The sequence below is a fragment of the Elaeis guineensis genome, chromosome 1, assembly GCF_000442705.2.
Source record: "Elaeis guineensis isolate ETL-2024a chromosome 1, EG11, whole genome shotgun sequence".
NCBI lineage: Eukaryota > Viridiplantae > Streptophyta > Magnoliopsida > Arecales > Arecaceae > Elaeis > Elaeis guineensis.
In genome coordinates this window covers 1986180-2000775 of record NC_025993.2, presented here as the reverse complement: position 1 = coordinate 2000775, position 14596 = coordinate 1986180, and the positions used below count along the sequence as shown (strand labels likewise).

Here is a 14596-nt window from a genome sequence, read left to right as displayed (position 1 = left end):
CAATCGCTTCTGCAAAATTAGAGGAGTCAGTTACGCCTGAGTTGATCCACTCGGGATGGACAGCTCGGCTCTGCATAACGGTTGGTGGCTCTGGTGGCGGTTTGGCAATTTGAAGTAATCTTTAACGTCACGTTGATCCGAGTGTTCATAGCAACCATCAATCCGAGGCTTCCACAGTAACTGTCATGATAATTATCATCAAAATTAATCTTCATAAATCTAAAAAAAAAATTTAAAAAATAAATTTTTTTTTGATAGGAACAGCATGAAAATCCTAAGAATCCGAAACGTCAAGAGACGGGCCAAAAATATCGAAGCATCCAGTGCACAGATACAATCTTAATTTTGAAGACCAAACTATTTCGGAAAACCCAGATCTAATAAATAACATATTGCATCTTATCTATCTCTCAGATATAGATCGACGCCTCGACTATACTTCAAGGGATTGTACGTAGAAAGGGGACCGCTACTCATCCCCCGAGACTAGCCATCCGTTACCCTCCAAATCAACCACGCCCTCGGACACCAGGGAGCATGCAATGCATTGGGTTCAAGACGTCGCGCGCAACGCTTGCGTTGTTGAGAAATTATTTACGCACCCAGAGCCACTCGACTCGCTCCGTGCGAAATGAATGTCCAAATTAAAGGCAATTCTGAGGTTGCAAGGTCTGAAACACGTGGAAACCATCGCCCACAAGCTGTTTGGTGATTGGCCCTAGCAGACAAGTCATTGGGATGAGTCCAGGAGGAGGGTTGAAATAGGCGAAGACTCCAAGTTTTATCCCCTCCGGTTCACAAACGACTCCCATTCCCTGCACTTCGCTTTGCCTCATGGAGTGCCTCCAGCTGATGCTCCCACAGGCTCTCCACCTGCCCCGCGCTCCCTTATCCTACTCCAGCAGGACTCCTTGGTTCTCCCCCATCCACACACCGCCAAGAACCAAGTGGCCTCTTTCCTCCTTCCTTGTCTCTGGAAATCCACTGCCCTTATCTCCGCTTTCTCTTCCCGGTGAGTAATCTTTTTATTATTATTATTATTATTATTATTATTATTATTTTTCCATTCTTCCCTTAAGTCCTTTTTATTTTTAGAATTAAATGAGTTTTAACTTCTTTCAAAACCCTTAAAAAAAAAAAAAAAAACTTATGCGTCTTTAAATAATGGAGTATTTTTTTAACCTCTTTTTTAGGATTTGTTTTTGATTTCTGCTCTTCATTTCTGTGATAAATGTGATTCTATTTGGATTTTGTTGAAACATTTAGAGTTTCAATAATTCGGTTTTGTTATTACTTCTTTGCGGTGAACTTTACCATCCCTGCTTTAAATATTTATCCAAATCGTATATTTGATGCAGTCCAGTTTGCGACGTCTGGGAGCCAGTCAAGTGTAAGAACTGATCCTGAAACAGCTGAATGGGCTATGCAAGGTATTCCCATACAATGAGATTTCCATCATATATACTTGGCAACTATGGTCACAACAATCATTTTTCTTTCGTCACATAAATGAAGCAAATTGCCCATGTACCTCACAACAACGTTTCGGTAAAAACTCCAAAACTTCCACAGTTTCAGCACCCACAACACGACTTTGGAGAATTAACCATCTGTTATCTGTTTATGCGTTTGAGCTCTGTGTGATTTAAAGAATGTGAACTCCTGTTGGAAAAGTGTATGTTTCCGTTGCGTTAAGACCGGAGGTTTTCATGGGATGGTCGGATCATCTCGGAGAATATTAAAATCATTTCTGTTTGCGACGTCCCTTATGGAGAATGCTTTTCATTGAGTAGTTTCACAAATGCTGCTAAGATGTCTGAGACTATAATTTCTTTTTGCTCATTTCATGAGACTTATCTTGCAAATCCTTTAGCCTAGCCACAGTGTTTGGTGAAACTTCCATCTTAGTTAGATTTGATCTGCTGCTATGACACCAAGTTATCAAGTCAATGATAGATCTTTGTGTACTATATGACAGACACACCTATAGAAAAGATAGTGTAGAAGTTTAGTGGAAGGAAAGTAAAGTCTGGAAATCAGTTGATTGTGTGTATTAATCAATCTTACCATACAATGATGAAAAAATTGTTTTCAAAGATAACTTCCATTGTGTGTGTGTGTGTATGTGCGCGCGCACACGCAGACATACATGCATGCATGCATGCATGAATCAGGTCGACCAGATTTGGACTTAGATCCGGTCAGGTCAAAACTCTATAATAAGGGTTTCACATTAATGATCCAAGCTATTGAATGTGATCCCCACCTCAAAATTGCTTACACATAAAAATCATATGATTTGGCGACCTTTAGTCTATGCATCAAGTAGTCAAAAATTGGATAGTCTAAATAAAATTGAATTAGATGTGTTTTTTGATCATTTGATGCATAGGTTAGGAGTCTTCAAATCATATGATTTTTAGTAAGTAGTTTTGAGGTAGTAGATCATATCCAACAGCTTGGATCATCGATGTAGGGCCTCCATTATCTAGTTTTGATCTGACCGGATTTTGACTCCTCCATTGTCTAGTTTTGATCTGATCAGATTTGAGTCCAAATCCGGTCGATCTTACCCAAGTCTGCCCCTACGTATATATATCCAATTTCTCAAAGTGAACAATTGCCTCATTATGCAGTATCACATGAAAACCCAAATAGTCAAAATTAAAGCTAATTTGAAGTAAGTTCTAGAAGGCTAGAAGTGTAGGACTCCTCAAAAGAAACCTTAATATGAAATAAAAAAAGAGACCAAAATGTAGGAGTCCTAGATTCACTGTTACAACACTTTGAGAATCTAGGAAGTAAAGATGGGGAAGGAAACAGAGGGAAAGGGGTGAACAAATTGAAAGAAACCACAGAGAGGGAGAGAGCACTGACATGGGATGATGTGAGCTGAGGGGCTGGAGTTGGCTGGGGTTGGGCAGACAACGTTAAAGGTTGGCAGAGGGGAAACCAGAAGGGAAGGGCATAAGCAGCAGAGGCCCTAAGAGCCTTGCATCTAAACAATGAGAAAAAAAGATTTAGGGTTAGGGCTTTGAAATGGGCTGCTAGCACATGCAGTGCACATGGCTCATTAAAGAACATTGGATGAATTGTTATGATCTCATCAACCCAGAAGTTTTTTATGCAAAATTTAATCTTCAATATGTTGTTTACATGTTATTTTTTGTTAAGAACCTATTTACCAAAAAAATGTATATTTGATCTCTTTCTTCAATGGCCTGGTTTCTAGTCCTTGGCTTTTGAATGAAACAAGAATTGGTTTGTTTGCATGAAACAAGCGTAAGTATGTATGTAATGAACATAAAGGTACATAAAACAGGGCACTAGTGTTTACTAAGTACACACTAGGGACTAAAAGTTACAAGGAACATGGTTGGGCTTGACATGATTAGGTGATTTACAGTGTGCCCATGTACTGTTCCCATTTTTTGGTCCCTTTTTAGCTGGAGTGCTCATATCCTAAGAATTGAGTATAAGTTGGATTCGACTTCTAGAGCTGAACCCAACAGTCAAACCTGAACCTTATGCAACATAGCAGCCCACATATCTTTGCTTTTTATTTGCATGATCATAGTTCCAGTTTGCTATTATCTTAGTTTCACTTGTCTCAAGCTTTATTAAAAAAAAAAAAAATTTTGCATCCCCTCTTCATAATTTGATTAATTAGAAATTCATGTTTAGTTTATTTTATAGATAAGAAGTTCCTTAAGTAGAAACTTCAATTTAATCCAATCAATATTGTCTCCATGAATTACTATCAGATTTTTATGCCTTGAGGAAGGATGTTGAAGCTACAGCAGAACGTGTTGACGAGATTAGAGCTTCTGCTGGCTTGGAACGGTTAGAAGAAGATCTTGCTGTATTGGAGAAGAAGGCTGCAGATAGTTCTTTATGGGACAATCCATCTAAAGCACAGGAAATACTTCTTGCCTTGACTGATGTCAAAGAGAAAATCAAGCTGCTTACTGATTTCAAAACACAGGTTCCAAGCTCGACTCCTTAGTGCTTGTTTCAGCATTTATGACAGTGTCATATCATGAAAGATCATTCATGTTTCATCTGTCTTTAAATTATGCAAGATCATCAGAATCTCTCGACAATTGTGTTTACAAGGCAATTTAAAGTACCCTGTTCATATTTAGATCCATTTGTCATTCTCCTCAATATTTCATAATGCATTCTTTTGACATCTATCAAGCATATTGCAGCTTACTTTATTATATTCTTAAATAGTTCTCTAGGCTATGAAGCATGGAAATGAATACATGCTGTGGATGCAGCATGATATAGATACATTGATGTAGCAAATGTTGGGAAAAGGATATGATACAGCTATTAAAATCCAAATAAATATTATATTTATTGCATTTATTTTTCAAATACGTAGCCCATATTTCATTCAAAAATATCAAATATTCACAAATTTCATCATTTAATTATCATCAATTCTAGAGATCAATATCCATGTGACACACAATATTGTCAGCTTCAAAGATTCTAAACTAACTATCCATTATTGAAAGGCCAAATTTCATCAAAAGAAAGAAAGAAAATGACATTTCATCCCCTAAGCTATCCAAAAAGTATCTGGGCATACTCAGAGCCTTCTTCTAATTTTAAAGATACCTAAAGTATGTCTGTGAAATGCATCCTAGCCATGTCCAACAATTGTAAATATCCAATATGTATAGCTATGAGCACAGCCTGCAATTAGTATTCAGCTTATTGTTCTTTGGGAGTGTGCAGTTTTAAAGATGGAGTTTTATCATCAAATAATTAGAGCGATAGGTAATAGGATGACTGCTATATATGCAATAACAGCTCAGGGGTTGGTGGAATCATGAAAAATAACTGCAGCCGTGTGCAAATAGCAATGATGGTGCACAAAGTTGGGAAAGTGAGGATGAAGTTGCAAAGTTGTCAGAAGGAAGTTTCCACATAAGAAAATTGAATCTGCTTGAACTGTTTTATTATATACCATAATCTGTGTGCTTGCTAAAGTTGTCGAGTTAAAAACCACTTCCCCCACCAAGCCCCAGAAAAGGGGAAAAATGAAAGGAATAGGAAATCTGTGGTGGTTACACGAGAATTAGAGGAGTTAAAAGTTTACAAGGCATTCAACTTGTTAAAAATAACATTTGGAGGGGAATTAATTAACTATTACTTATGTAAGAAGTTGTTGAAATGGATAAAGAGGACTAATTTCAGATGCATGATACAAATGAAAGAGACCAATGTTTTGCCTTTGATGCTTTTGTTTCCTGTAACTTGATGCAGGTTGAAGAAGCTGAAACAATAGTGAATCTGACTGAGGAGTTGGAATCCATAGATACTAGTCTACTTGAAGAGGCCTCTAAGATCATTCGAGAATTAAGCAAGGCACTGGATCGGTTTGAGCTTACAGAGCTTCTTTCTGGGCCTTATGACAAGGAAGGGGCTGTAGTTACTATAACGGCTGGTGCTGGGGGTACTGATGCACAGGTATTCAGTTAATCCATTCCTTGCATTTTGTTTGATAAAGTTTATTTACCACCATAATTCAAAAGCTACTGACTCAGCCAACAACATGCGCAACACCCCCCCGCCCCACGGCTCTCTCTCTCTCCCTCTCTCCCCCCATTTTTTGGGGCCATATCAGACTGACATTTTATAGGCATTATGCTGTAAGTATACAACTGATGGCATGGAGGGTGAGCCACCTGCCTTACCATATGCACCATTTGCTGTAAAGTAGAACCCATCTTCACTAGCTAATCTGAGAACCATTTTCTTTTCTATGTACATACATGATCATAATCCTATTAACTTGAGAGATTTTATCAACGATGTCTAGTAATCTCACAGGCAAGGTTTAATATAATTATAACCTGTAATATAATTATAACCTGTGCAAAATGCTAGACAATATCTCAACCTGATGAAACTCATTATCTTGCATGCCCTTGCAAGCTTGATACAGAAGTTCAGTCTCCAACCTAATGGGGTTATCATAGGGATGTGGTTGAGCCCAAGCAAATCACAGGAGAGCCTCTTTCATTTATCACAAAAACTGAACCCCCAGCAATGCCTGTTATGTCTGGTTGTGTGCATGTATCCTGTTACCTGCTAGCAGAGACTATCATGTGTTCTGAAGGTTTTTGGCACTCCTGTTATTTTGTTCTTTAAATATCTGGGAAGGCATTTTTCATAGTTTCTGTGTCATACTGGATTAAAGCTTCTGCTTACAACACAAAGCTAATATCTTAAACCCATATTTTTATCCATTTTCATGCACACAGTCATAAACTACAAATGCATAGAGAAGAAATTCTGAGGCTGTGAGCAGCCAGGAGACAAGATTTACCAATCCATTTGATTGTTCTTTACAATTGTAGCTCTGAAATTAGGCAGCTCAATTTTTTTGGCCCTCTAGGGCAATGTAAAGTCAATGTAGCTTACACTTTAAAAAGCTTATTTAAAAAGAGGAAGAATATCCATCATTTCAGAAGTTGCACAGGCCATGCCATTCAGTACAAGGTCACCTTGAGAGGATATACCCTAAATTATCAGTAATAGAAGTGATAGTATGACTTCTATCATGCGACTTCAATATATCTATTTTCAGATACATCATTGTTATATTTCACTCTAAAAGCTAGATGGGATATTTTGTGTTCCCAATAATATTGTAAGACTCTTTGCTTTATCTTCAGTGCAGGATTGGGCTGAGATGCTACTTCGGATGTATGTGAGATGGGGGGAGAAGCAGCGTTATAAGATAAAAGTGGTTGAGAAATCTATGGGTGAGGAAGCGGGAATTAAAGCAGCTACAATTGAATTTGAAGGGCGTTTTGCTTATGGGTATCTATCAGGGGAAAAAGGAACTCACCGTATTGTTCGTCAGTCTCCATTCAATGCCAAAGGTCTTCGCCAGGTAACCTAACTGCTGTACCGGCCAGCTGATTTGTCCTTATATTAGTCTTTTCATGTCTTCAAGCAATGGGATATGATGAGATTGATTTGGAGATCAACATAAGAATCTCCATATACCAAAATAACGTTCAACTCCCTATACTCGAGTAGCCGTTCGCAGCTCCTTCAAGAGCCCCTTCAGCCTCCCATTCATAATTGAGACTGTTATGGTGAATCTGGCCGATATAATATCCTCTTGATTGTGGATGAGATAGCCTGTGTCTACTCACCCAACAATCTGAATAAGAACTCCATCAATGATTAATTATTGGGGTAGTTGAGTATGGGGACTCATACAAAAAAGATGTTATAGGAGGTGGAGCTCAACAGGCTTGAAATGCCCCAGTTGCTCAGTCAAACTCTGTTACATTCCTTAGTTTTCTTTCTTAATACACCCGAAGTATTCTAGCATCAAAAATTGCCAGATTTGCAATGAATGCCAAAAAATTCATATGACCTTCAAAGGCCTTCCGTATGAGCCAGGTGGTACTTAATGAACCAAGCATGGAAGGCTTTTTCCAAGGTCCACCAAACAAAGGAGGTAGCTGAGAAAGGGAACTGAGGTTGAGGAGACTGCAAGTAGTGGAAGATGTTAAACTTAGTATTTTCCTGAATAGCCTTTCAGCATGCTTGGGAATGGTTGTGAAGGAAACGAGGTGTTCTTTACTTTCAAAATTTTTGCAAGCACATCTACATCTATCTTGGGAGACATTTAACCTTTGTGGTTCAAATAGGCAGTTGTGGTAGCCTCGAGTAATAGACTTTCTTAAGAACTAAGAAGTAAATTAAATAGTTTGGTATTGAATTTATTACTTATTTCCATGTAATGTGACTCTTTGGACCTGTTGGCTACTGAAGGTCTTATGTGAATGGACATCGTTTGCTTCCTTATAGTGTTACAATGCCATATTGCGCTTTCTAATATGCTTCTTATTAAGAAGTTGAAGAAACATGCTATCTAATATGCATTTCAAATTTTGATTTGATTTTTCTCCTTAATAGATTTTCAAGTGTGATTCCAATTTGGCAAGACAATTGATGTCTATCATGTCAAGTCTAAAGGATGAACTTCATTAATACTTGCAGACAAGCTTCGCAGGTGTTGAAGTCATGCCCCTTCTTCCTGAAGAATCATTGGATATTGAAATACCTGAAGAAGACCTGGAAATAACCTATTCAAGGGCTGGGGGAAAGGGAGGCCAGAATGTGAACAAGGTGGAAACGGCTGTTCGGATTGTTCACATCCCCACTGGTGTCACAGTTCGTTGCACAGGTTTGTTTTACACTGAAGTTTAGATGGCAGTGCATTCTTTTTCTTTAATTGTTAAGTGAAAGACATTCATCATTGAACTCAATAATTGATGAAAGATTTGCATGAAATGAAAACGGAGACACCATGCATTTTTTAAAAGAGAATCTCCTTTTTGTGTTTAGTTGACTCCATAAAACAAACAATATATTTTGTTTTATATATAAATTAAGGTTTTAAAGAAGGTAAATGTCGAGGGTCCCAACTTGCTGAATGGATAAGGTCTTGTGTTGGAACAACTGAACAAGAGACCTAGGTTCAACCCTACCCTCGTGCCGGTATTTGGCTGGTCTTCCAACCATTCCTAGTCCTTGAAACAAAAGAGTAAATGTGGACAAGAGTGCAGCAACAAGCTTTCCCTCTATCATGAGAAAAAAAAAAATGCTCCAGAGAGTCCAACCTATTGGTATAAAATCCTTCCGATACCACCAACTTAAAAAGGTTCAGCCACCACACTAGTCTGTGCATAAAGCATAAAGAAAAAAAAGTCTGACATAGAAAGTCCAAAAGTTGGAATACTGTTTTGTACCGTCTTCCTTGCCTCTCAAAACCCTTGTGGAGTATGGTTTCTGTATATGCACCATCTTTTGCAGGTCATTTAAGTTTTCACGTACGGTTTTTTTTTCTTGAAGGAATAAGAAGGATATCTCCATATATATGTGTAATGTTTTGCCTTCCTTCGTTAAAGAGATGCATCAAAACGTATAATATCTATCAACAATAAGTTTCTTGCTTGCACACATGCACAAAAGAAGAAGGAGAAGAAGAAAGAAAGAATCCATAATTTTCACCTTGTATACATTCAGAAAGCACAATTCAGTACCAAGAAATGTGTTAGCAATATTTGGTTATCAACCAAAAAGTGGATTAGCTTCTCAAATTTACAACAGGACTTTCAGAAATAGCGCTGATATCATGTGATTTAGGTAAAGCTAATTCATACTAAGATGGGACTTATCTTGCTGCATAATTTAACAACTGGAAAACATAAGAAAAAAATAAAAAGAATAACTGATGCCATGTGATTTTCCTAACATTTGGTTGTCCTCCCTGCTCAAAATTCAGAGGAAAGAACTCAGCTGGCTAACAAGATCAAGGCTCTTAGCCGTTTGAAAGCTAAACTTCTCGTCATAGCAGAGGAGCAACGAGCCTCTGAAATTAAACAAATACGGGGGGATGCAGTGAAGGCTGAGTGGGGTCAGCAGATACGCAACTATGTCTTCCACCCATACAAGCTTGTGAAGGATGTTCGAACGGGGTGTGGAACATCGGATGTCACTTCTGTGATGGATGGAGACTTGGAAGCATTTATCAAAGCTTATCTCAAATACAAATATACTAGTAGCATGGGTGAAGGGAACACCAAATGATAAGATTGTTCACTGACTCCTGTCTTTTTTCAACCTGTTTATTTAAGTTTTATCCTTCAGTATGTATATGCGGAGTCTCCAATTTTACTGCCAAATCATTACTACATTTCTCACCCAATTTTTATGTTATCATAGTTATGCTTGTGGAATTTTAATCTAGGTATTTATCATCAGGTGTCATGTTCTCTACAGAGAAGACAAGATTTACCTGCCCCTAAAAGTAGCAACTTAGTCTTCATCACTTCATGGTAAGCTCCACTCTGGTTAGAAATTTCTCGGTATAGAAATTGGCATAATTTTGAACAGTTGTGTCAGGTTGAAAGCCAGTTGTGACCCTGATCAAAATTCAAAGGATTGCCTTGAATCTTGAAGCCAGCACCTTATGAGTGCGATAAATGCCGTTGGCTTGTTGATCGGTTCTCAAGCTACTCTTTTCATAACATTTCTCACGATCAAGTGTCAAGAGTAGTATTTCAAGCACGAGAATAGCATTAGTTTTTTTTTTTGGTAGTGAGAATAGCATTAGTTTAATAGTGTGTATCTAGCCTGGTCTAAAACATGGATTGCATCTACCTCTCTGTGGATTTAGATGAGCTGATCATGGTTTTAATTTCATGTTGCCTTGGGTCTTAGCATGGTTGGATGTACACGATAGTGAGGCACTATTGGGTGCAGTGTATATATCCTGTTAATCACTGTCGTTTACCATCCAACTGCCAATAGGTGCTAACTCAACTGCATCCTTTTTTTTAGGTGGTGCTTAACATGTCAATCATTTCATGTAGTAGGTATTAATAAAACAGGAATGGCTTACATCCTCTGAATAGTGCAAAAGTATGCCACCTTGAAAAAGGAAGAGAAAACAAATGAAGTAAATGAAGTCTCGACGGTGATCTGGAACTGCAAGTGATGAATCAGGCATGGGGCCTAAATTTAGTGTAGAACAGTTTTGAATCTTGGGTTTAGTCGTGAGGTCAAACCTCATTCACTTGATGGCTTGAGTCTGTAGCAGGTCTAGTCTGTGTTTAATGGTGTAAGGTTATGTTTCTTGAGCTAATTTGGTTTGAATATGATAATTCTTTCCAAAAAAAAAATTAGAAATAGTTCTTGGATGGTATAGCTTGTGCAAGTTTTCAGATTGCAGTGAACCACTTTAATGCTGGAAGGCGACTCATCAATTATGATTGGATAAATGGAACAGGGAGCAGCAGGCATCCATAACTCTCTTGTAACGTCCCCTCACCTTTTGCCTGATCATTTTGTTCATGCATTAACCCTTTCTCTTTACAGAGGTAGTACATTAGCAGACCTTTGTCTCTTTCTCGTCGGCAATTAACTCGTGTTGGGGCTCGTGTGTGCGAAAACTTTCACACACATAGGACAGTGACTACCCTTTGGTGGATGGCATGGCGTCTCACAGGGTGCAATAGTTTATTACCTCAATAGACCTCGGTCCACCCCAACCACCTTTGCATTAAAAAAAAACAAAGACCTTCTTAGCGCGGTCGCCGAGCCACACAGCAGCCCCTCCGTGCACCAACTTCTCGGGTTCGTTGTGACTGTTGTTTCATTTTATTCCTCCTTGGACTTAGCGTGTGGCATCTCTATTTTTTTGGCGCATCTTGTAGCGTCCATGGAACAGCCAATGAATGGAGGTTGGTTGTTTTATCCTTCCTCTTCTCGTAGAAGGCAAAAGTTGGCCACAGAACCAGCGTTGGGACCTGCTTCCAGGTCCCTGCGCTTGTTATAGTGAGCGTATCGGCCAGGGCTAAATCTGTGATAGCCCTATAAAAAAATCGCAGTTCATCTTTGGAAAGAGAAGTATTTCCTCCAAAATTATCAAACATTTGGTGATGTCTTGTGATAGCTTTGCCGCGGTTTGTTGCTGCTTCTCTATGCATTTCCCCTCCATGTCTCAATAATTGCAAGGTTTTTATTGTATGAGCTAACCAAGCTCGCACATAGATGGGATCAGGACCGACCCAGGGGCAGGTCGAACTAGACGACTGCTCCAGACCTCAGATCCTACATTGATATTCCAATGGGATGCAAAGATGGTTTTCTACAATATTATAACAAAAAAATAATTAAATAGATTAATGATAAATTTTATATGCTGCTTAACGAATATATCTATAGAAATTATTGCTCGTAGATTAATTTTTTAATGATAATTAATATTTAAAGTATGTTAAATTTTAATAGAAAAGATTTTATTTTTTTTATTTGATTTCAGGTCTAAAAAATATTAGGATCGGTCCTAGATGAGATCCAAATAATAATAGTTTAATGAATTGACAATGCTACAGTCAGCAAAAGGAATATTAGAAAGTAGGTAGTTTAGATCACCGGTGATCTTGGAATTTAAATAATATCAATCCCTTACAAATAGGTCTGATCATGGGCCGGGTCTGGCCCTAGAAAATATCAAATTTTACGTAGGCCCAACCGGAAATCCAATTAAAAATGCAGAGAGGTTAGGGCCGTCAATGATCATTTATCCTCTATGAATCTCAAGACAATTGTTAATAGGATATCTCACTAGTGGAAACTTTTTTTTTTTTGGCCATGCGATAGAGTAACAAATGCTACAAGTGTATGTTAATTTTGCACCGTCAGGTCGTTTAATGCAAACGGTCTGGACCACCAGCTGTTCATGTTATTCTCTTCTTAAGGGTTTAGATTAGGCCCACCTAGATGGATACATGATAGGTAACCGATTGGACCCAGAACCTAACCCTACAAACCCACTGACAGTCTGAAAACAGACTCGCCACCCTCCACCGTATCCACATTTATTTGGTACAAATTTATTTAAATTGTTTTAGCTTGCAACTCTTTCAATAACTTTAGTTATTAATTTTCATTTTCTAAACCAATTAACGAGCCAAGACTCTGTTGGCTGTTCATTTAGTGCTATATAATTAGTAGAAAAAAATTATAAATGAAATGAATAAATACGGGGAGAGAATTTGAGGAGTCATTTGGTTGACGAAAAGTAGAAAGGGAAAGCTATATTTTTTGAAAAAAAAAAAAATTTTTATTTGATTGAAGTTTTAAGATGAAAAGAAGTAAAAAAAGTATTTTTTACGGGAAGTCATTTTCTACGTTTCATGAAAAGTAAAAATTTATGAAAAAAAAAGATTTTGACATTTCCTATGACATAAAAAATGATGGTATTTTTTTCTTTCTTAAAATATATTTTAAAGATTAATAACTAAAATTTAATAAAATATTAATAGATGATTAGAATAAAATACTGAATAGTAATATAATATTATATTAATATTATCATAATATTTATATAAATATAATATTAATATTTATTATATTTTAAAATTTTAATATTATTTTAATATTTATATTAATATAATATTTGTATTAATATAATATTATATTTATATCTATATTAATAAATTTATTATATCAAAATATTTATATTATATTAATATAATATTAATATATTAGTATTTTATTAACATAATAAATTATTATGATATAATATTATATTATAATATATTAATATTATATTTATATTAGTATAAATGTAATATTAATATTTATATCATGTTTATAAGTAAAATTGTATGGTTTTTATATCTATTAAGGATATAATAGATATTTTACATAATTTTTTTAAAAAAATAAACGTAAACGATTTAACAATAAATCATCGTCAATCAAACATATCAAAATCTTATTTTCAAAAAATAATTTTTTAAAAAATAATTTTTTAAAAATTATTTTTTGAGAGAAAAAATACTTTCAGCGGACCAATGTTTAAAACCAAATTTTAACCTGGTTAAATAGCATTTTTATCCGGTTGATAAAATAAGTTTATATATTACGTTTTTCAACAGTGACTAGATTACGTTATGTTATCCAACTCAATCCATCTAAACCCAACTTTATTAAATTATTATTACTCATTATTCTTCTAACAGGATTCCGTCACCGCTGTAACAGATGTAAACTCATCGGCCCAGTCGCGGTAACCGCCGGAATTCCGGTGACATTCGGATTCCCACCGACATCCCATTCCTCCATCCACGTGCTCCCACCCGTCATCATCTATTCTATTCAAACCAAAATAATTATAATCTAATATATATATATATATATATATGGTGGCATTGTTGCGATGTCTCCATTGGCCACGTGTCTATATTTTTGTTTGACATGTGTTCATATGTTCATGGGAGAGGAGCGGAGGTCTTTCAATGAAGAAGTCTTTTTTTTTTCGTTTTGCATACACGGATTACTAACACGTGCCTATAGTTATTGGGTAACTTTGATTCAAAAAAAAACAAGAGATCTTCGAAGCGCGTCGTCTCACACAACGTCCCGCTTTCTTGCATTCATAGACTCGATCAAATGCGCCAGAATCCGATGATGCCATGGGCTCGAAATTAATTGAAGTCGAGTGAACGTCGCTATCGAACGTCGATGGAGAGATAGCGGCACCGCCAACCAACGAAATTCGTCATGGAGTTGGAATCTTCTAGCCGGAGCGGTCGGTGAATGGAGAGATCGCCACCATGATAGAGGTCCGGATTGCTGATCCGAATACAGGTCGCCGCACACGTCGATTCCGCTAAGCATGGCTCGCCGCCGGGGGCGTGGTGAAGGAAAAGGTAGAGGTGGCGGCGGCCGGCGGGAGAAGATAGAGATGGGAGTTTCGGCAGGTCCGGAAGCAAGATCGGCATAGAGGAGAGCGTGCGAATGGGCGATGTGGTAGAGGAGACGGGCGCGGAGAGAGTAGGAGAGGAAGAAAAAAATTTTTTTTTAAATAATAAAAAAATATTTATATATAATAAATAAAATAAAATAAAATAAAATAATAATAATAACAACGAGAAAATAACGTCCTACTCCGCAACGCCGCACTTGTTCAGGTAACCGTCGAGCCCTCTGCTTCATTCTTATTTTAACTTTTCCTAATAGTGCTTCGGGGCCCAAGCAT

At 37.1% G+C, this 14596-nt stretch overlaps 1 protein-coding gene across 1 annotated transcript; it reads left to right on the top strand.

The window, feature by feature from the left end:
* Positions 1–528: 528 nt before the first annotated feature.
* On the top strand, positions 529–9751 carry LOC105035171 (peptide chain release factor PrfB1, chloroplastic). The gene is made up of 7 exons (XM_073252609.1): positions 529–1012; positions 1359–1430; positions 3765–3985; positions 5281–5484; positions 6701–6916; positions 8041–8227; positions 9329–9751. The coding sequence occupies exons 1-7, from the start codon at positions 835–837 to the stop codon at positions 9631–9633; spliced, it is 1383 nt and encodes a 460-aa protein (XP_073108710.1). The 5' UTR covers positions 529–834; the 3' UTR covers positions 9634–9751.
* The last annotated feature ends 4845 nt before the right edge of the window (positions 9752–14596 follow it).

Excerpts from the sequence above, each read along its gene's own strand:
- LOC105035171 (XM_073252609.1), top strand. The coding sequence starts at position 835 with ATGGAGTGCCTCCAGCTGATGCTCCCACAGGCTCTCCACCTGCCCCGC. Across the intron at positions 1,013-1,358 it reads ATCTCCGCTTTCTCTTCCCG|TCCAGTTTGCGACGTCTGGG; the intron begins GTGAGTAATCTT and ends TATTTGATGCAG. Across the intron at positions 5,485-6,700 it reads CTGGGGGTACTGATGCACAG|GATTGGGCTGAGATGCTACT; the intron begins GTATTCAGTTAA and ends TCTTCAGTGCAG.